Source organism: Myotis yumanensis, unplaced genomic scaffold (assembly GCF_028538775.1).
Source record: "Myotis yumanensis isolate MYYU_CA2020_CCGP unplaced genomic scaffold, mMyoYum1.0.hap1 SCAF_1, whole genome shotgun sequence".
NCBI lineage: Eukaryota > Metazoa > Chordata > Mammalia > Chiroptera > Vespertilionidae > Myotis > Myotis yumanensis.
In genome coordinates this window covers 104,222-126,542 of record NW_027223752.1, presented here as the reverse complement: position 1 = coordinate 126,542, position 22,321 = coordinate 104,222, and the positions used below count along the sequence as shown (strand labels likewise).

The following is a 22,321-nucleotide window of genomic DNA, read 5'->3' as shown; positions in this document are numbered from 1 at the left end:
GAAGCTCAGGGAGACAGCGTGGTCTCCGCCTCAGTGCTCCCCGCGCCGCGAGGAGGCTGCTCAGTCCTCCTGGGGCCTCCCACACGCTGCCCCACGCACCTCCGGCTTTGTGCCACTCGGAGTTCCCCCCAGCCTTGCACCAGGGTCTCCCCAGCTTTTCTTGCAGACCACGGCCTGGCCATGCCCCTGGGAACATGCAGTCATAGGGGCCTGGCTTATGGCTGGCATTTACATCACCCTCCCCAGCCTGGGAGTCACAGACAGCGCCCCATTTCACAGCTGGAAGAACTGAGGCACAGAGAGGCAAGGACCTGGCCTACAGTCTCGTGGCTGGAAAGCGCAGAGCTAGGCCTGAACCCTGCCCCATGGCTGCAGGCCCCTTCCTGCCTGGCCCTGCACCTCACCTATACACCGGGACAGCCCCCCTTGAAGGGCCCCTCACCGCTGTCCAGGAGTGCTGGAGGCTAAGACTTCTTTCATAATTATGCAAGAAGTCCTTCAGAGGGCTCATGGACCTTGGGGCTTTTAGCAAGGGCTAAAGGCTGTGCACCGATTGTTCTGTGGAGACAATGTTGGCTGAATGTCTCAGGGCAATCCCCTAACCTGATCATCTTTTACTGTTTACCAACCTTACCTTTGATATGTATGTTTGCTTTACTAAAGGACAAAACCTATAATAATAAGAGCTAATATGCTAATTAGACCGGGCTTCAACCTTGGGAATGAAGCCGGGGCTGTGAGAAAAGCCCTGGGGTCTCAGGTACCTGCAGGCAGCTGGAGGGAAGCCATCCCAGGTGCCAGAGAGAAGCCAGCAGCTGGGGGAAGGAAGGCCTACTCTTGCACGAATTTCGTGCATCGGGCCTCTAGTGCAGTGACGGCGAACCTTTTGAGCTCGGCGTGTCAGCATTTTGAAAAACCCTAACTTAATTCTGGTGCCGTGACACATACAGAAATTTTTTGATATTTGCAACCATAGTAAAACAAAGACTTATATTTTTGATATTTATTTTATATATTTAAATGCCATTTAACAAAGAAAAATCAACCAAAAACATGAGTTGGCATGTCACCTCTGACACGCGTGTCATAGGTTCGCCATCACTGCTCTAGTGTGTAAATAAGAAGCTGTGGGTCCGGAGATGAGGCGAGCCCACTCCACCAGAGAAGAGTCTCCGCCTGGTTCCCATGCCTTCTAAATTTATATTTCTTGTCTAGTGTACCCATTTATGCGCGGCCCTTCTCCAGGTTCCTGAACCCTTGCTGCGAAAGACTGCGGCACAGGAGGGGAGAGGAGGCTGCTTGGTTCCCAGAGCAACCTGCTTCCCCAATCTCACTTCCTTCCTTTGCCACCACAAAGTCCCCTTAGGAACCCCACAGACCCACGGGGCCCCCATGGTGGTCAGTGTCTGTCTGTGCTCAGGCCTGGAGGGAGGAACAGGGATTCGGCCTCCGCCTGCTCACTGCCCTTCCCCCCTCCAGTCCGTGAGAGTGCTGGGCAGTGGCTCTGTCCTGGGCACCATGGCAACAGAGTGCAGGGGCCCTTCCTGGCCTCAAGGGGGGGATGTGCTGGGAGTTGGAGCTCCAAGGGTAGGTGCCACCAGGTCATAGCCCGGCCTCCTCGGGACCCCTACTGTAGTGAAATGCTTGGAGGGAGGACAGACACATGGACATGTCAGGCCCACACCTGGCCCACTGCTCTCCCCCTGCCACAAGCTGTATATACCACACACCTATTAGCGGCTAGTGAAACGTGTTACATGTTTTCATCTGTGACTTTGGTATGTTTTGGGATAGTGGTCCATTCACTTAGTTCAAAATTAAAAAGGTATAAGAAGGATATAAGGTAAAAAGTCTCCTATTCCTTCCACTGTGTCCTTCCCTGGCCAAGAGGGACACCTGCATGTAAACAGCCGAGGCTAACAGGGGAAACCTGAATGGCGAAGAGCCCGCCTTTGCTGTGGTCGTTGGGTGGGGGCGGGCAGTCCTTGAGCCGGGTAAGAATAAGTCCCCAAATACAGTAATGGGATCTCTGGATCTTAGGGAAGAGGAATGTCCGTGGCCGTGGGGCTGTCAGGGCGCAGCCACCGTGCGCCCGGCTCCCTCCCTCCCTGCAGGGTTAGGAATCGGCTTCTGGGTTCCGAGGCCCCTGGGCTGGGATCCCAGCTCTGCACCTTCCTGTCTGTGTAACTTGGGGCAAGGACTCCACCTCTCTGGCTCTGTCTCCTGGGGTAAAATGGGGAACATTTGTGCAAAAATGCAAACGTGGCTCATGAGGGCCTGGCTGGCAGCAGTGTCCGGAGAGGAGCAGATACTGCTGGTTGTATGCACGGGTGCTGCAGCCTTCCCTGGCAAACCCAGAGTGCGTGCCAGCCCCATTTCCAGGAGGGAAGACTGAGGCCCCGGGGGTGAAGCCACATGTCTAAAAACATCTATGTAGCCTGGCCGGCGTGGCTCAGTGATTGAGCATTGACCTCTGAATCAGGAGGTCACAGCTCAATTCCCAGTCAGGGCACATGCCCAGGTTGTGGGCTCGATCCCCAATGGGGAGGTGGGGGGTGGGGGAGGGGTATGCAGGAGGCAGCTGATCAATGATTCTCTCTCATCATTGATGTTTCTATCTCTCTTTCCCTCTCCCTTCCTCTCTGAAATCAATAAAAATATATTTAAAAATAATAATCTATACTAATGAAAGGGTAATATGCTAATTAGACCGGAAGTCCTTCTGGACAAAGCCATGGTGGTGGGGGGCCAAAGCAGAGGTGGTTAGGGGTGATCAGGCCAGCAGGGGAGGGCAGTTAGGGGCGATCAGGCCGGCAGGGGAGGGCAGTTAGGGGGTGATCAGGCTGACAAGGGAGCAGTTAGGGGGCGATTAGGCTGGCTGGGGAGCAGTTAGGGGCATCAGGCTGGCAGGCAGAGGCAGTTAGGGGCGATCAGGCAGGCAGGCAAGCCAGCAGTCCTGGATTGTGAGAGGGATGTCCAACTGCCGGTTTAGGCCTGATCCCAGTTGGACATCTCTCAAGAGGTCCCGGGTTGGAGAAGGTGCAGGCTGGGCTGAGGGATCCCCTCCCTCTCCCCTCCCCCCATGCACGAATTTTGTGCACCAGGCCTCTAGTATAAAATAAAATAAAAACACCAATGTTATGCCTTCCTTTTCCAAAGTCCAGACACCCAGAGCTCTCAAGTGTCAAATGAGGAGGAAAGCCCAGCACCCAGGCTCCCGGAAAGGTCATGCCATTGGTGCTTTGGGCAGCCTCCCTGCCTCTGGGCCCTGGCCCAGCTCTGCAGAGTGCTGGGATTCCCAGGAGCGTTCTGCCTCTGTCATTGGGTGGAGTCCAGTGGAGAGCAAACATGACTTCCTAGAAATCATGCCGGCTAGGGGAAGGCTCCAAGGGCAGCCCAGGCCTGGAGGGACAGGAGCTGGACTTGACCGTTTTGCATCACCACCAAAAGCCATTGCGTAAGGCCAGGCCTTTTTAGGAGAGAATTTGGGCCACTGGGGCGGTTCCTCCTGCGCTGCACTCCGTGGAAGGCCACGTACTGGGGTCCTCTTGCCCCATGGACCCTGCAGAAGCCATTTCTCCTCAGGCCTCAGTTTCCCCAACTGCCAGACAAAAAAGGAAGTGTGGGGCCTGGCTTCCTCCTGGGAGGAGGGGGAGGGGCTGTTCACAAGTAAACATCTTCGCATGGGGCAAGTGGCCCCGAAGGAGAGGGTGCCCGGGAGGTGGCTCCTGGCCAGCTGTCCCGTGGCCCCAGGGAGATCGGCTGACTCCAGCCCAGGACTGTGCAGCTGCCAGTGACCCCAAGTCAGTGACTCCTCCCAGTGACCACAGGCCCCAGCCTCAAGGCCTCCACCTGCGAGTCCCCTCGCCCCTCTGAGACGCAGTGTCCTCCCCTGTCAGCAGGGGACATGAGGGCGCTGCGCAGCGCAGTTAGTGAGGGGGCAGCCCCAGGGGACAAGGGGCCCCAGGAAGGGTCCCCCAGTCAGGCGATGGCCTGGGAGGTAGAGGGAGAAGCAGGACTGACAGGCCAGCAGTGGAAATGCAAGTCATCCCACAGAGGGAAGTGGGCCAGGCCTGGGGGAGGCTGGGCGACAGCCCGGTGCCCTGGCCTCCTGGTCGGGGAGCCACCCCACTGTCAGCACCCCCCTGTGCCGAAGGCCACTGCTTGGACCTCACCTTTCCCGGAGTCTGGGTGCAGCCGGCCCCACGACCCACAGGCCCTCAGCCTCTGCCCATGACTGTGCCCCCTCTGCCTTCCATGCCCCTCTTCCCAGGAGCTTCTCCTTGGCAGCCCCCTACCCACCCCCCACCTGCCCAGCCCTGCCCCTGACAGTCCCAGCACAGCCGGCACTGGCTCCCCACCCTCCCCCCTCCCCCCATGTGGCTGGGTCCCAGAGGGAGCGGTGGAAGACTCAGTTAATGAAGAAGATTATGTAATACTGGGACTCCCCCCCCCCCCCCCCCCAAAGATGTAAACAAGGAGGAAGGCAGTAAAACCTCCCATTTCTGCATCTAAGCTGTCTGGCCTGGCAGTCCCTCCTTGTGACTTAAACACATAAACCTGCGTTCCCACATTGATCGACACTGGGGGGAAGCAATGTTTCGTGGGGCGCCCAGCTCCACCACTGCCCCGCACAGGGCAGGCCCTGTCTGCGAAGGAGTGTGCTCGGGTTCCCCGCCTGAGAAAGGGGACAGTGAGCGAGCACCCATCTCAGAAGATTGCCCGATGGAAGCAGTTAACGCGCACAAAGCCCTCAGAACAGCCTGGGGCCTGTGGGGTCACGGAAGTCAGCTGTCTGCCCCAGAGCGTGGAGAGCCGGCTGCGCGCGGACTCGCGCTCCCCCTCGCAGAGCAGAGCCGCGTTGAGCCGCGTTGACAGTAGCCAGAGGTGGCAGCAGCCCGTGCCCACCGGTGCGAATGCGCAAACAATGGGCGTTCAGCCTTACAAAGGAAGGAAAGCCCGACACACGCCAGGACAGGGAGGAGCCCTGACATCATGCTGAGGAATAAACCGGTCCCCAGGACAGACACTGTATGATTCCACTTCCGGGAGGCACTTAGAACATCACATGTATAGAGACGGAGAGTGGAATGCTGGTCCCCGGGCCTGGGGGAGGGGGAGGGGTTCGCGTTTGATGAGTTTCTCACGGATGGAGGCAGCGGCGATGGCTGCACCACAGGGCGAAGGTGCTTAATGCCGCTGAGCTGCACGCGTCCACGATCAAAATGGTCCTTTTTGTTAGGCATCTGTTACCACAGCTCTAAGAAAAAAGTCAGCTGTCACTTCTGAGCGGCAGGAAGGGAGGCAGAGCCATAGGCATGCAGCTCCCACGCGTGTGGTGGGGCCAAGGCCCTGGTCGCATGCGCGAAGCAGACCACGGCTCCTGGCCCTGAGCTGGCCGACCACCTCTGGGCTGGCCTGCGGGTCTGTTGCCAGGCTGCCCCTGCTGCCGCCCTCCCTGCCGGAACCCCAAGGGGACAGGATGGGGGACGGGACTGGGACGGGAGGGCCAGCAGCTGGCCAGCAGCACTTCCACCGCATGGGCTGCTCCCTCCTGCTGAGGGCGATTCTTGGCCGGCCCCTGGCTGGCTCCCCTGGAAGGTGTCCTCACGTGTCAAGAATAGCTCCTGCCGAGTCAGCCCCCCTCCCCCCCACCTCCTCCCAGCTGTCATCCCTGCCCCTGTGCAGCCCATTTGAGAGGCTTTCCCTCGCGCCCAGGGCTTCGCGTACACGCCCTGTGCCCTCGGGAAGTGACTGGTGCAACACACAAGGGCAAGGCAGCCTCCCCCCATTCACCCCCTTGCCCCCCGCCCTGGCCACTGCTCAGGTGAAGCTGTGAAGGGGGCAGGTGGGCTGGGCGGCCAGGCGAGGCTGCGGCCTGTGGAGGAGCGTTCCTGCCCCTGCTGACCAGGACCGGCTCTGCTGGACGGTGCTCGCCCGGCTGGCAGCCTCCCCGGGAGCTTCGCGAGTGTCCCAATCTGGGCCGAGCAGGGGAGCTGACAGGAAAGCAGGTTTGCACAATGAGCCTCTGGCAGCTGATGGCCTTGGGGTCCTGGCCTTTCTCTCCCATTCATCTGGGGAGCAGATGGGAGGCTCCTCTGAAAAATGCATCCCCGGGCGACAGGGAGAGAAAGGGGGTCCACCTACTGCCACTCCTGACGCCCCTCCCCTCCTCTCAAGCCCCCCAAGCCTGGCACTTCCACCCAAGAGGAAGAGGAAGTTCTCGGTCCCCAGGGGCACCCCCAGCTCCCAGACCCGCCCACCCTGCCATCCTCCCAGGCCCACGGGGGAGCGGCGGCCGTAGGAGGTGGAGGGGTCACGGAGCAAACAAAAGGGGGAGGGGCAGCGGCTCCCCGAAAGGGAAGCAGGCGAAGCCGGGAAATTCCTGAATGACTCGGTCCTTTCCAGAGGGATTCCTGGCATGTGCCATAGCCAGGGGGCGCGCCGCTGGGGGGTGCTCTCCGCCGCACCCTCTCCCCACCCCATACCAGACCTGGGCAACCGGGCTGAGCGGGGAAACTGAGGCCCAGAGAGGGGGGTGAGCTGCTCAAGCCACACCGGCGAGGACAGAGCTGGGCTGAGTGATGCTCGAGCCCTTGCTGCTGGGGTCCGGGCTTTGGGCCCCCAGGAGCCTGTCCCGGCCCAGCCCGGGTCCCAGAAAGGGAAGGCCCTTCAGTAGGGGTTCGGCGGCCTGGGTGTGAGTTCCGACTCCGCCACCCGCCTGCGTGCCCTCGGCGTCTCCCCATTCCCGCGAGGCCTGACAGTGAGGGCTCTGTCCATAGCGAACCCCCCTACAGCCTCCCCTAGGACACCTCCTCCAGGAAGCCCCCTGCGCCTCGGTGAGGCCACAGTGCCACCCAGAGTGGGATCCCCTTGTGGCCCAGAGAGTTGGGGTGGGACTGTCCCGGCACCCCGAGCGTGGGGAGGGGATCCCGCGCCGGGATAGGGGTGGCTCTGTGACGCAGAAGCGTGGTCCTGAACTGGGGGGGAGGGGGGGCGCGGGGGTACGGGAGAGGAGAGGAGGGGACTTTCCAGTTAGCCAATCAGAAGCAGCCCTTGGACAATGGGTGGGAGCCAGACCCGATCCCTGTGGGCCTTGGGTAAGGGTCCCCGCGCCCCAAATACGGGGTGGCCCCGGCCACCCGCCCCGCTGGTGGGAGGTAGTGACCCCCACACACCTCCTGCTGGACCGGCCCAGCCCCGCCGGGGACGGGGAGGGGGGACGCTCCCGTGTTCGGGGCCGGGCAGCCCCGTGGCCCTCCCCCGGCCTCCGCCCCCGCGGTGACAGCGGGCGGGGCGGGGGCGGAGTCGGGGGCTTTTTCTGGCCGCGCGGGGCTCCGCCGGGACAGAGGCGGCGGCGGCTCAGTAAGTGACCTTCTCCCTCCCTCCCCGCGTCCGGCGTCCGTCCCCATCGCTCCGCGCGGCTGCCCGGCCGCCGGACCGCTCACCCCCCGGATGACCCGGTCCCCCGACGGAGCGGCCGATTCCAGGGGAACTGAGGCCCCTGCCCCGGGCCCTGCGGGTGCGGGCGGCGCTCCCAGCGGGGGGTCCCCTGGGAAAGGCCGGAGGGGGCGGCGGGGGGGGGGGGCGCGGGTCCCCCTGGTCTCACAGCAGGAGGGGAGGGAGGCTGTGTGCCCTGGCCATCGCTCCACCTGCAGCGCCTGCTGTCCTCACCTGGGGGATGACCCCCCCACCCCAGGAGCAGAGGCGGGGGAGGCTGTGTGACCCCCGCCCCGACCCCCAGGGCAGGAGGGCAGGAGGGGGATGCGGGCCTGAGGAGAAGGGGGGCTGCCACACAGTATGACTGGGCAGCCCCTTCTTCCCCTCACTGCCCAGCCAGGGCTGTGCCTAACCGAATGCCCCTCCTGCCCTCCCTGCTGGCCTGACAGACCCCCACACCCTTCCTGGCCCCGCGTGGGGCTGGCACTGGGGTGGGCCTGCAGTCTTTGGGGGCCGCAGGGCACTGAGAAGGAGTCTGTGCCCAGGGGAGGAGGCGGGGACCATGTGGGGACCGCAGAGCAGGGTCTGGTGGTCAGAGGAGCCCAGCTTGTGTGGGAACAGGGAGATGGGGTCGAGGTTGCAGAGGCAAGGCTGGTGGCCCTGCTGGTCAGGATGGCCTCTCCCTCACCCCAGGAGGAGGGCAGAGGTGGGGGAGGCCCTGAGCACCCCCAGCCAGATGGCCAGACCAGCTCCTCTGGGTGCGTGGCATGAACTGGGTGGATTGGGAGGGGACGCTGGGGCAGTGGGTGGGAAGGCAGAAATGGGGACCTTGGTCTGGGGGCCCCCTAGAGCACCCCTGCTGGGCTCTGCAGTGGGACTGCCAGGCCCAGGGGCATGGGAAGCACTGGAGGACCCTGCCCAGGGCATCTGGAGAGGCCAGTGGGAGGTGGAACAACCCAGGCGCCCTGGCCCCCAGAGTGGCTCTGGCCAAGCTCAGGGGTTTGGGTGAGCAGCCGGGGGGGGGGGGGGGGGAGGGGGGCAGGTGTGTGGGCTGGTGGAGAGGCAGCAGGGCCTCCGGAAGGTCTGACGGCCTAAGCTGAGCCTCCCGCAGCCTCCCCATCACCCAGTCCTCGGTTTCTCCTGGATGGTGGGCAGCCCACCCGCATGGCGGGGCTGCAGCAGGGGCCGTCTAAGTCATCGCGTTGTGTGCGTCATGACTGGGTATATTTACTCTTGGGTGGTGAGAAGGCACTATGGTTATGGGTCACCCCAGTTCCCAGGAAGGCCTGGCCCATCTGCTCCCCGTCCCCAGCTCTGCCCCGCTCGCTCCCTGGGGTCAGCCATGCTCCCCTCCATGACCCTGGCCTCGCTCTGACGGTGACCACGCACTGCTGGGCACAGGGGTCCTGCCTTTCTGGGTGCAGCTTGCAAGGTGGTGGGGGGCCCGGAGGCAGGGGATGAGTTCTGAGTTCACGCTGCTGACTGTAGGGGCATTTAAGCCTCCCTGCGTCCTCTCTGTGAGATGAGGACCTCCCCCCCCCCCCCCCCCCCCAGTGGGAATGAGGAAGAGATGGGTGGGCACCCGGGAAGGCACAGAAAGTGAAAGCTGCTGTGATGGTGACATCACCCCGTTTGGAGCAGGGAGAAGCAGGCAGCCCCAATCTTACCACGTGGGCAGCTCTCCAAAGTCCTCCCCCCTAGAGTGGGAGGGGGTCTATGGTGTCTGTAGACTGAGCCCCACAGCCAGGATAGGGGGGATCTGCTTGCCTCGTGGTTCCATGTTTGCTCACAGGGTCCCTCTGGGACCCCACAGCCGGACAAGACAGAGAAGAGCTGGGCAAGATGGAGGGTGTGCCGGGCTGGGCCTCTGCCTCAGCCAGCCTTCGCTGCTACGCGCCCCTCTGGACCTCGGTCCGTGCTCCGTGCCATGGGACCGAAGCCATGCTGTCTCTTCCCAGGCCCCGGATCCAGGGTGCATGCTCTGCAGCCCCTGCCCAGAGGGTGGGCTGTCAAGGAAGCTTTGCAAGTGAAGGGAGGCCCCTCCAGCTGGGAGGCGGGTGGGGCCTCCTCAGCCTGGTCCCTGCCTGGTGGTGCTGGGGGGCTGCGGTGGTGGTGGTGGTGGGGACTGGGGAGCTGTGGGTGCTGAGAAACCCGTGTCCAGGGAGGGAGCTGAGCTGGTGCCCACGTGGGCCAGGAGAAGGCCAGAGCCCTGGCGGCCACACCAGGGACGACTGAGCAAGCCCACTTACTGCTGCCATACGCCCGGTGCTGCCACCTGACCCTGTCCTTCCCCTCCCCTCGCCCACCGCAGGCCTGAGACGGGGCGATGCTGCAGACGATGACCTTCCAGGGCCTGCCCGGCCAGCAGCGGGTGCCAGGGGCCCTTGACTTCCCTGGAAGCACCCTGAAGTTTCGCTCTGCATCAGAGGCGGAGTCAGAGGCCTCCATGTCCGAGGCCTCCTCCGAGGACCCTGTGCCACTCCCGGAGGCTGAGGTGGCCCAGGATGAGGAGGAGGCTTCAAAGAAGAAGAAGAAGCCAAAAGGCCTGGCCGGCATGTTCAGCATCTTCACCAAAGGGAAGAAGAAGAAGGGCCAGTCCGGCGCTGCAGAGCACGAGGGCAAGCCTGAAGCCAAGCCGGGGCTGGGGGGCCCGCTGCCCACAGGTAGGCTGGGGCCGCGTGGGTGAGGGTCCCGGGTCAGAGCTGGCGGGGCCTGGCTCACTCGTCCAGGACCGGGAGGGCAGAATGGTGGGCTCGCCCGTCTCTCCCTCCTGCTTCCACCTGCACCGCTGCCTAATTTGCGGGTCTGGGAGGAGGCGAACCAGGCTTCAGTCCTGTCTGGGACGCCGACTGGCTCTCGGGGCGCATCGCTTCGCCTTTTGGGTTCTCCAGCGGGCGCCGTGGGGTGGGCTGGCCCCGCGTGCCCCTGGTCCGTGGCTGGCGCGCTAACGCGTGTCCCCTGTGGCAGTGGAGGAGCTCAAGGCGGACCTGGAGCTCGGGCGGCTGGAGGCGGCGGGGCCGCTGATGCGGCTGGAGCGGGAGCTGCAGGAGGCCGCGGCGGCGGGCGGCCTGAGCGAGGAGGAGCTGGTGCGGCGCCAGAGCAAAGTGGAGGCGCTGTACGTGCTGCTGCGCGACCAGGTGCTGGGGCCGCTGCGCCGGCCGCTGGAGGCGGCGCCCGAGCGGCTGCGCCAGGTGCTGGACGTGCTGGCCGAGCAGGAGCGCGAGGATCGCCGCGTGGCGGCCGCCGGGCCCCAGCCCTCGGCGCTGGCGGCCACGCGCCCGCGGCACTGGCTGCAGCTGTGGCAGCGCACGGTGGCGCAGGAGGTCGAGGAGCGGATGGGCCGGCCGGCCGCCCCCGCCGAGGGCCTCTCGGAGGCCGAGCGCACGTTCCTGTCCATGGGCCGCACCATGAAGGAGGACCTGGAGGCCGTGGTGCAGCGGCTGAAGCCGCTCTTCCCCGCCGAGTTCGGCGTCGTGGCCGTCTACGCCGAGAGCTACCACGCGCAGTTCGCGGCCCAGCTCGCGGCCGTGGCGCAATTCGAGCTGTGCCAGCGCGACACCTACATGCTGCTGCTCTGGGTGCAGAACCTCTACCCCAAGTGAGTGCGGGCCTGCGCCGTGGGGAGCGGGAGGGGGAAACCAGGTCCCCCAGGTGGCGTCCCCGTGGGCGGGGCCCTGGGCAGCGGGGAGGGGTCCCCATGGGCGGACAGCTAGCAGGGCGGTGAAGCCTAGGCCTGCTGAGGTCTGCTTCGCACTTGGAACCCTTCATTCCCAGGGCCTCAGTTGGGGAAACAGGTGCAGTTGGGGCAACTGAGGTGCAGAGAAAGGCAGGGACTTCACTTATTTAAAAAAATACATTTGTATTGATTTTAGAGAGGAGGGAGAGGGAGAGAGAGAGAGAGAATCATTGATCGGCTGCCTCCTGCACGTCCCACACTGGGGATGGAGCCTGCAACCTGGGCATGTGCTCTGACTGGGAATCGAACCGTGACCTCCTGGTTCATAGGTCAACGCTCAACCACTGAGCCACGCCCGCCGGGCCCAGAACTTCATTCATTTGTGAACTGGGCAAAGGGTGGGCAGATGATGGCAATCCAGAGCTGGAAGGGCTGTGGCAGAGGAGGCCAGGGACTGTGGGAGCCCAGGGCAGAGCCCTAGCCTGGCCTGGTCAGTCCAGGAAGTGGGTTTGAGGAGGTGCCAGCAGGGTCTGCCTGGAGCAGGCGCGCACAGGGCCCTGCAGCGTCCTCCCTGCGCCCGGCTGGGGGTCCAGGCTAGACCAGTGCCCTCCCGGGCCCTAGGGGTGTCTGTCCCCCTGCACTGGGCACTGAGGCCCCCACTCTGCAGGCTGCTCAGGGACAGAGGTGTGTGTGCACCTCTCCAGAAAGTCCTCAAAGGCTCGCTGATAGCTGGTGAGACAGGAAGAGGCACTTGCAGGACCAGCACAAACACTGGGACAGGAGCAGCGCCCAGGTTACAGCGCACTTTCCCGGGGGTGGCCCCTCAGCTTAAGGCGGCAGCTGGCCCCCGGCACCACGCGGCTGACTTCGCTCTCGGGGCCAATGGAGCCAGGTCCTGCCGAGCTCCTGAGCAGGGGGCCGCCAAGCTCTGGGAGCCTGGAGGGGGCCATGGGTAAATGGAAGGGTCCTCAGAAGGGGGGGGGGGGGGCAGCCAGGAGATTGGGGGGCGGAGACTGGAGGTGCCACCTGAAGGGGAGGCCGGGGTCGCAGTCCCTCAGGAGGCATCCCCTTGCAAGTGCCACCTCCTCAGAAACTGGAGGCAGCCGAGAGCATCACGCCTCACCTGGGCAAGCAGATACAGCACATGCTGCTGGCGGAGCTGGCTGCGTTTCTGAGGAGATGGGTGTGTGCGCAGGCGCGCACAGGGCCCTGCAGTGTGCTCCCTGCGCCCGGCTGGGGGTCCAGGCTAGACCAGTGCCCTCCCGGGCCCTAGGGGTGTCTGTCCCCCTGCACTGGGCACTGAGGCTCCCACTCTGCTGGCCTCAGAAAGAACCTACTCGCCTCCTCCTGCAGATCAAATCCCAGCTCCCCTCTCACACACAGGAAACCCCACTCCCTCTGGCAGCAGCCTGAGACCAGCCACCCCTCCTCCTCTTCCCACCCTGTCCCTCCCTCTTCCCTCCCTGCACCCCAGCCCTAGGCCCCCTCCCTCCCGGCCACCCCTGCTGCCTGCAGAGGCTGGACCAGCCAAGCAGGAAGGGCTGCTTGCAGGAGGCGGCTCCCCTCACCCACAGAGCCAAAGTCCACCCACAGGGCCAGCTCCCAATCCCACAGAAGGAAGGGGCGGGGGCCCAGGAAGAAGGCAGAGGGAGGGTGATGCTCTCGGAGAAGGGAGTCACTCCCTGGGCCTGAAGCGGAGCTGGGAGGCATTCTGGGAGCTGTGTGGAGCTTGTCAGTGTTTGGCTTTATGGACAGGTGATGGGGGCCTCCCAGGAAGCTCAGAGAGCAGGGCTGGGCTGGGCCACGGAAAGATCCCTGTGAGCCCACAGCTGAGCTGAGTTCCGGCCGGGGGGCCTGGAGCACCTCGGTGGGAGGCTGGTGGTGCCCGTGGAGGGGGCCTGGTAGCCGTAGGCACAGTCCCGATTTACCCAGACTCCATGGGTCTCCGCACAGCTGGGTAGGGGAGACGGAGTGTGGAAGTGCCCAGCAGAGGCTAGGGGGGCCTGAAGGGCTGGCCCAGCCCCCAGTGGGCAGCCCGCGGGAAGCCCGGAGGAGTAGACAGTCTGAGCAGCGTGAAGGGGACCCACCTGGGTGGCCAGTGGGCTCAGTTGGTGCCGGTGGTCAGCAGGTGCGGAGGAGGGGCCAAAGGGGTGATGGGTGAGGAGTCAGCAGGGCACAGGGCAGTGGCACAGGGCAGAGGCTGCGGGCCTGACTCAACAGGAAACGCTGGGCACACACACCTCTGCCAGGCAGGCAGCCTTCCTGTCCCGGTGACCAGGTTACCGGGGACCTTTAGCCTGGGGCCCACTGGGGTTGACACAGCGGAAACAGCGGCTGGCTGGGTGGGGAGTCCTGAGGGGGTTCCGGAGGCTTTGTTGAGGCCTGTGTGGCAGAAGTGCAGGGAGCAAAGGGACATGGTGTCCAGGCTGCGGAGGGGCAGAGCCTCCTGCAGACAAAGGCCCTGAGGAAGTGCCAAGGTTGGGCCGTCCCTGGGGGCCTTGGACCCCGCAGAGGCGCCAGGAGGGTGAGGGGAGCTGCCTCCGCAGAGCCCTGCAAGCAGCCCTTCCTGCTTGGCTGGTCCAGCCTCTGCAGGCAGCAGGGGTGGCCGGGAGGGAGGGGGCCTAGGGCTGGGGTGCAGGGAGGGAAGAAGGAGGGACAGGGTAGGAAGAGGAGGAGGGGTGGCTGGTCTCAGGCTGCTGCCAGAGGGAGTGGGGTTTCCTGTGTGTGAGAGGGGAGCTGGGATTTGATCTGCAGGAGGAGGCGAGTAGGTTCTGCCTGCTGGTAGACAAGGACGGAAGCAGGAGCCTGGGAGGAGGCTCCTGCAATGAGCCAGGCGGGAGATGGGGTGGTTGGCTGGGTGGCTGGAGGCTGATGGGGGCAGGGCCGGGGCGGGGGGGTGGGGGGGGCGTGTTTTGGAGCCTGAGTGGATGAGAGAGTAAAAGGAGACATGATGATTCCAAGGTTTTTACCTGAACAGATAGAGGATCCATCATCTGAGGTGGAGAGGCAGGGAGGGAGGTACTCTCACCTCAGGATGGTGCTGGGTGGGGCCGTCTGCCTCACGCCAGCCCCTCTGCCCACAGCGACATCATCAATAGCGCCAGCCTGGCCGGTGAGCTGCAGGGGATCAACCTGGGGAGCCTTCTGCCCCCCAAGCAGGTCCGGCTGCTGGAGGCCACGTTCCTGTACAACGAGGTGGTGAGTCCAATGACAGCGCCGGGGCCTGGCCAGGGAGGGGCAGGAAGGAAGCGGAGGGAGGCTCTGGGACAGTCAGGACATCAGGGAGCCTGACAGGGCTCCCACGTGGGCAGGGCTGATGGGTTCCTTGCTACCTTGACCTGACTCTCCCCGGCCCCCAGGCCAGCGTGAAGGAGCTGATGGCCCGAGCCCTGGACCTGGAGTCACAGCGCTGGGCCCAGGATGTGGCCCCCGAGAGGCTGAACGGCCACTGTCACAGCGAGCTGGCCATTGACATCATTCAGGTAGCAGCCCCCCCCCGTGTACACGGACAGCGCACCCAGTCCCTCCCTGTGTGCACACACGTGCCGCCTCTGAGCCCGCCCCCTTTACCAGCAGGCCCCCACCCCCACCCCAGCCCTGGTGCTGGTGAGGCCCTGCTCAGCTTACCCCCCTCCCTGCAGATCATCTCCCAGGGCCAGGTCAAGGCCGAGAGCATCACGCCTGACCTGGGCAAGCAGATACAGCACATGCTGCTGGCGGAGCTGGCTGCGTTTCTGAGGAGGTGGGTGTGTGCTCAGGCGTGCACAGAGGGCCCTGCAGCGTCCTCCCTGCGCCCGGCTGGGGGTCCAGGCTAGACTAGTGCCCTCCCGGGCCCTAGGGGTGTCTGTCCCCCTGCACAGGGCACTGAGGCCCCCACTCTGCTGGGCACAGCTCCCAGCGGAGCACCCTCCAGCTGCAAGGGGATGCCTCCCGAGGGACTGCGACCCCGGCCTCCCCTTCAGGTGGCACCTCCAGTCTCGCCCCCCAATCTCCTGGCTGTCCCCCCCCTTCTGAGGACCCTTCCATTTACCCATGGCCCCCTCCAGGCTCCCAGAGCTTGGCGGCCCCCTGCTCAGGAGCTCGGCAGGACCTGGCTCCATTGGCCCCGAGAGCGAAGTCAGCCGCGTGGTGCCGGGGGCCAGCTGCCGCCTTAAGCTGAGGGGCCACCCCCGGGAAAGTGCGCTGTAACCTGGGCGCTGCTCCTGTCCCAGTGTTTGTCCTGCAAGTGCCTATTCCTGTCTCACCAGCTATCAGCGAGCCTTTGAGGACTTTCTGGAGAGGTGCAAACAGCTGCGACATTACAGGGCCAATGTCATGGCGAACATCAACAATTGCCTGTCCTTCCGGTGAGAGGGTGAGGGCTGAGGGCGGTGAGGGCGGTGAGGGGAGTGAGGGCGGAGAGGCTGGGAGGCCAGGAGCGGGTGTGGGAGCAGAGCACCAGCCTGCCTGTTGGCAAGAAGGGGCTGCTGGGAGGTAGAGGAGAGTGCGTGGTGGGGGGTGAGGTTACAGCAGCGGAAGCAGCCGTGGAATAAATGAGGAAGGTCTGCGGGAAACGAGAGGCCTGCCCAGCGGAAGCGGCTGTGTGGTGGGCCCCGCCTCAGGCAAAGGATTCACTGGTGATTTTATCCTCGAACAACGGGCAGTGATTCTGCCCGCTAAGCAGCTGAGCACACAGGTGTGCAGAGGCGGAGCCACACGCCCCCAGTTAGGAGAGGATGTGGCCTGGGGGTGTGCGGGCAGTGAGCAGACTGGGCCTGCCCGGCGGGTATAATGGAGTGACTTGGACTTGCTCCCAAGGGAATGGGGAGCCATTGAGGGTTCCAGAGTGAGGAGGTGGTTTAGGAAGATGGGCCTCGGGCTAACTGGCTCTCTGGTACGGGCCATGGGCCAGCAGAGCCGGTGTGACTGGCCTCCCTGCCCCATGTCCTTCCAGGATATCCTTGGAGAAGTGGCAGGCGCCAGAGGGCCCCCTGGGCCCCCTGAATGAGCTCAAGAGCCACGGCTTTGACACCCTGCTCCAGGGCCTGTTCTGGGACCTGAAGGTAGCTACGCCCTGCCCTGGGCCCGCTGAGGCTTGTGCATAGGACATGGGGGTGGGAGGAATGGTAGGAGCCCGGCTGGCATGTGGAAGGCACGGCGTGGGGCCGGGTGTAGAGAGGCTGGTGTGCCCAGCGAGGGGCCATGGAGGCCTCGACCTCGCCCCCACCATTTTGGCCTGGTGCTTGGCCTCAGAGGGGCCGCCCAGGGCTGGGAGGACACAGAAAAGCTTCAGCGTGCCCCCACCCAGTCCCTAAGCTTGCATACACTCCCTCCCTCCCTGCCATGCTCCAGCTGTGATGCTCAGAGCCTCTGGCAGCCACCGCTGTGCCATGTCTGCCTGGGCCAAGAAACCCACAGAAAGCCCTTGTTACTTTAGCAGAGGGTGAGGGTCCCCGGAGAAAAGCAGGAGGGGTTCCATGCCTGCCCGCCGTGTGCCCAGCGACCAGAGTGGGAGGCGTGGGTGGCCAGTTGGCGGTGAAGGCCGCACAGTGACCCGGGATGACTTGGCACCAGTCAGGCGCAAGGCTTTGTTTATACAGGAATTTATTTGGGGGCGGCGGGGTGGGGGAGGGTGGAAAAGGCCTCCGCAGGCCGCCTGGCCTGCGATGCAGGGGCCCCTGCTGGGTGTCCTTGGAGGAGGGTACACAGACCCCCCCTCCACTTCCTGCCCGTGACCTGAGCCCTGTCCTGGGTCCCTGGCCCCTGGGCCACCCCGAGAGTCAGTGTGCGTGTCTTCGTGTTTGGCTGGCAGCCTTCCCCTGCAGGGCGGGTCCAGACATCCTGCCTTTCTCCCGCTGCAGCCGCTGTTCAAGAGGTTCACACAGACCCGCTGGGCGGCCTCTGCGCAGACCCTGGAGGAAATCGTCTCCACCGTGGAGACAAGGCTGCCGGAGTTCTCAGAACTGCGCCAGTGCTTCCAGGAGGTGAGGCGCTGGGCTGGGCTGGGCTGGGCCTGGCAGCGGTGCAGCGGGCATGGGCTCACACAGGCCTGTGCACGCACCCACAGCACTGCACACGCACACACATGTATGCACTCCTTTGCCCTGGCGTCTGTCCTCCCTGAACTCCTGGCCCCGAGGCTTCAAGCTCCTGTCAGGGGAGGGTGTGAGCTCCGCGGGGAGCTGGCTCACGGCCCTGCCTCTGCCCCTGGCCGCGCAGGAGCTCATGGAGCTTGTCCACCTGCACCTGGTGAAGGAGTACATCGTGCGGCTCTGCAAGCGGCGCGTGGTCCTCAAGACGGCGGAGCAGCAGCAGCAATTGGCCAGGCAGGTCCTGGCCAACGCCGAAGTCATCCAGCACTTCTGCACTCAGATTGTAAGCCCCGACTCCACCCCCCTCACCACCCACCCCGGTCCCCCATGGGCTGCCCTTGCCCTCTGGGCCTCTCCAAACTCCATCGGTTCTGGCAGAACCACTCTGGGCCCGGGGGCACTTCTGGAGCAGGGGCGGCCTCCCTCCAACCAGGTCTGTGCTTGCAGGGCTCCCCGGCCACCTGGCTGCACCACGCCCTCCCGACGCTCGCGGAGATCATCCGCCTGCAAGACCCCAGTGCCATCAAGATCGAGGTGGCCACTTATGCCACCTGGTACCCTGATTTCAGGTGAGACCGGGCAGCCCGGGACCTGGGCAGTCAGCATGGCCCTGCCGGTCCCCACTGTCAGAGACTGGCTTGGCTGCGTCAGCCCCTTTGGGGTGGGTGGCGCTCCAGTACTGACCACGCAACGCAGTCCTGGTGCTGACCTTGCTGAGGGCTGTGACTGCTGGCGCCCGGGCAAAGCCTCACAGCGGCTCACTCACTGGACCCTCACCACCACCTACCAGGCTGACGCTTTCCTTCGTTAAACATATATTTGTATTGATTTCAGAGAGAAGGGAGAGGGAGAGAGTGACAGAAACATCACTGATGAGCGAGAATCACTGAGCAGCTGCCTCCTGCACGCCCCCTACTGGGGATTGAGCCCACTACCCGGGCACATGTCCTTGACCGGTATCAAACCTGGGACCCTTCAGTCCGCAGGTGGATGCTCTACCCACTGAGCCAAACGGGCTAGGCCAGACTGATGCTTTTCATTCCTGATTTACACATGAGGCCTGGAGAGCCAGAGGCACGTGTCCGAGGCGACACAGTGAGTCAGTGGTGGAGCTAAGATGACAAATATAGGCAGTCTGGCTCCACAGTCCACACTCTTAGCCTTTGATGATACTGCCCCTTGGAGGGGAAACTGAGGCCAGAGAGACCAGGGACTTGCTAGAGGCTGTAGCAGGTCAGTGATGGAACTGGGGTCCACCACTCAGCCTAGGGATCCTCGGGGGCTTGGGGCTTGGACCTGGGCCCTGGGTCCTGGTCCCCCGTTCCAGAGTGGTGGTTGCCTGAGGATCTTGTGAGCCCAGGAAATGGGTTTTGGGGCTGAGTCCTCTGGCATGGAGGAGAGCGTTTGAATGGGCCCTGAGTTGGATTGACAGCTCAGCCTAGTGTAGCCCCTGACTGATCCACTGCACTCATCCACCTAGCCACCCACTCACCTCCACATGCTCCCACTCACTCACCCACCCATACAAGCAGCATCTCCCCATCTACTCATCTAACACCCATCTAGCTATCCAGCTATCGACTCACCCACCATCCACAAGTCTACCCATCGAGCCACCCATTCATCTACACGTCCACCACCTATCCTTTCATGCATCCATCCATCATCCACCCAACTCTGCATCTCTCCATTCACCTACCCATCCATTCACCCCTCAGCCTTCCATCCACTCACTCATCCTTTCATCCATCCATCCACCCATCCATCCACTTATGCACTCACTCTTCCATCCATATATTCACCCACCTATTCATCCATTCATCCATCCATCCATCCATGCATCTATCCATCGACTTCTGCCCATCAACTCACTCATCTACCCACCCACCCACCAGCCCACCCACAATTAGCAGTGGTCTCCCAGGTGCCAGGCTCGGTTCTAGGTACCAGGATGCAATGACGTACAAGACGGAGCAGGCCTCCGCTCTCCCTCCTGTGGCTTATAGTCCACGGAGGGTTCACGGCAGGAGGTGCTGGCTTTCGGGACGGGAAGGCCTCTTGGGGAAGGTGACATTTTAGCTGAGACTTAAAGGTGAGAGGAGCTGGTGCCCTGCAGAGCGTGTGGAAGAGATTCCAGGAGGGACAGCCGGTTAAAGGCCTGAGGTGGCAGGAGCAGGCGTGCCCTCGGGGGGCCGGGCAGCCATGCTGCTGGAGCTCATGGGAGGAGAGCGGGCAGCAGCTGCTGTGGGGCGCTGTGGCTCAGGCCGGAGGCTGGAGAGCGGGAAGGGTGTGAGCAGGGGCGTCGGTGACCGGCTGGACTGACGGGACTTCCTCCTGACAGCAAAGGCCACCTGAGCGCCATCCTGGCCATCAAGGGGAACCTGTCCAGCAGTGAAGTCAAGAGCATCCGGAGCATCCTGGACGTCCACACGGGAGCTCCCGAGGCCGCCAAGGCCCTATTTTCACTTATAAAGGTTGGTTAGCTTTTCCTGTGGACTGACCCGCTTGTGAGCCCCAGCGAGCTTCGGACACACCCCACTTCGAGCCAGTCACCCCACTTGGCTTCCGGCCTCCCGGGCTTCCTGCCTTCTGATGCTGCTGCTGCTGCCGCCCAGCCCCGGCCTGGTGCAGGCCCGGGGGCAGCTGGAACGGACGGCTCCCAGTTCGTTACCAGCCTGGTGGGGCGGGAGCACACCTCTGAGAAGCCAGAGACCATACCTGAGAAGTGGCCGTTGATCCTCATGCACTAAAGGAGCAGAGTGGCCAGGAGTCAGCGACCCTGGGTCACCTCCTATCCAGGGGGCCCTCCCCGGCCACCTCAGAGCTGCCCTCGTGGCCAGGGCTGAGTGCCTAGGGCCGGATGCCGAGCCTTACCTACCTGCCACCTTCACCCAGGGCTGCGACCAGCTGGGCTCAGCAAGTCTGGAATGGAAGGCAGCTGGGAGGGAAGAAGGGCAAGATGAGCTCTTGCCTGGGCCTGGGAAGGGGCGGGCAGTCACCCGCAGGCTGGGGCAGAGCGGGCACCAGAGCCCCTCCAGGTTGCCCTGTGACCCCTGCAGCTCAGACCCCGACCCCTCTCTACTTGCCTTGCCCAAAGGCACCCCCTGCCCAGAAAGGGGCTTCCTGGGTCTTCTAGGGTTCAGGCTGCCCCCCAGGCAGACCCAGGCCCAGGGGTGCCTTCCTGGGTCCTCCACTGGGCTGGGCAAGCTTGACCTCTGACCCCTCTGCACCTATATTAGTTTCTTACTGCTGCTATAACGAATTTCCACAAACTTAGTATCTTAAAACAAGACTAAGTCTCAGTTCTGGAGGTCAGAGTTCTGATGCGAGTCTAGTGGGCTGAAGACAAGGGGCCGGCGCTCGGCCCTGCTGGCGGCTCCCGGGGGAGGATTCCTGGCCTCTTGCGGTTTTTAGAGACCACCTTCCCAGACGACTTGGCTTGTGGTCCCATCCATTTCAAAGCCGTTCACAGGGCAGGGCTTCAGGGCTTCGCTCCCGCCCCCCTTTTCCACTCGCAAGGAGCCCAGCCATTACCTTTGGCCCGTCCAGACGGATAGCCCAGCACCACGCGCTCTGTGAAGCCAGCTGGTTGGCAGCCTGATTTCATTCCCTTTCCCGCGAACCTCACATGGTCACAGGTTCCAGAGGTTAGGGCGTGGGCATCTTTGGGGGGCCATGGTTTTGCCCACCACGGCCTCCATTCGTCCCCTGCCCTGGAGAGCACCTGGTCCTACCCCAGGAAGACGTGTTCAGTTACCCCCCTGGCCTCGGCCCACCCCATAGGCCCTCTCAGCAGATTCAGGTGTGACTCGGCCTCTGAGGGCGCCGCCAGGTCGGGCGAGCTCTCTCTCCAGGGTCCGTCCCTCCGTCCAGGTACTTGGCCAGGAACTGGCCGCGAAAACGGTGCACAGAGCCTTTGTACATTTGTCGTTCACGTGTTGGATGTCACTGATGTTATTTTTTATAGCACTGCTTTTGTATGCGTGTCCTCGGGACATGATCCGTGTTTTTATAGCTTGACATAAAGCTGACTTCAGAAGTGGCTGTGGAGTGATTCATTTGGGGAGCAGGGCTGGGCCTCGGCGGCTTTTTCAGGGTTTGGGGGTCTGGGCAGGCCTGTCCTCCTGGCTCTGTGCCAGGTCCGCAGTGTCCTTCCCTGTAATGACCTCCCCACACACTTTACTGAGGATGATGGGGGAGCGGGGAGGTTAGGACTCTGGACAATCATGTCAGCTCCACGCACAGGGCTCAGAGGGAACGTACTCCTGTGTCTGGGACTGACCTGAAGAGCTGTCGGCGGACAGAGGCCGGGCTCACCAGGGAGGCCCGTTTGCCTGCACAGCAAAGCCCAACAGGACACACACAGGACTCTGCAGCCAGGAAGCGCGGGCTTATTGGGAGTTGGTGGTGCCACAACCAGCGTCGCAGGTGCTCATGCTCGGACGGCCTGGGAGGGCTAGAGCAGGCGGGTGGGCCAGGCGTCTGGGCCCATGTCGCTGGGCAGCGCCTGCTCTGGTTTCCCAGGATGCAGTTCGTGGGTCATTCTGGAGCTGAAGCACAGCTGAGGCCTGGGCGTAACCCGTAACCGTAAATACTGCCCCTGTGGTCAACAGCCCGAGGCTGGGCTATGAAGACCAGAGCCTCATGGTCCCAAGGGCGTAGCGAGGGTGGGGCGGTGGGTGAGTCAGGGAGGCCCGTTGGAGTCCAAGGAAAAACAAAATAGTGGGCAGATCAGATCTCTCCCATCTGGCCCAGGATTTGGGCAAGGAAGGTGGTACCTTGACCATCCGTTCCACAGAGAGGCAGGCAAGGGCACCACCTTTGGGGTCTGGGACCTGCAGGAAAGCCCTTGACCTCAGCAGCCTGGCTCAGGGTCAGAGGAAGCTGGAGGGGAAGGGAGGCCTTTCTGGCCAGTCCCATCTGTGGGGCCAACAGGGATGGGCAGAGCCCACAGAGCAGCGGGGAGGGCGGAGGGGGGGATGGCAGCCCCAGGAGACCCTTACGGGCGCCCCATGGTTGGCGGTCCCTGTCCATGTGCCACCTGGGCTGCAGACTCTGCCCTCCGCCTCCCAGTGGAGCACCGAGTGGGGTAGCGAGGGGGCGGCACAGTGACCCTCATGGGACCGCTGGGGCA

The 22,321-nt window shown here is 63.6% G+C and overlaps 1 protein-coding gene across 1 annotated transcript; it reads left to right on the top strand.

The window, feature by feature from the left end:
- Window positions 1-9,757: 9,757 nt before the first annotated feature.
- On the top strand, window positions 9,758-21,231 carry TNFAIP2 (TNF alpha induced protein 2). The gene is made up of 11 exons (XM_070411505.1): window positions 9,758-10,103; window positions 10,408-11,038; window positions 14,200-14,314; window positions 14,476-14,598; window positions 14,758-14,858; window positions 15,364-15,462; window positions 16,050-16,158; window positions 16,957-17,079; window positions 17,315-17,470; window positions 17,635-17,756; window positions 19,529-21,231. Exons 1-11 carry the CDS (start codon window positions 9,767-9,769, stop codon window positions 19,668-19,670), a joined length of 2,058 nt encoding a protein of 685 aa, XP_070267606.1. The 5' UTR covers window positions 9,758-9,766; the 3' UTR covers window positions 19,671-21,231.
- The last annotated feature ends 1,090 nt before the right edge of the window (window positions 21,232-22,321 follow it).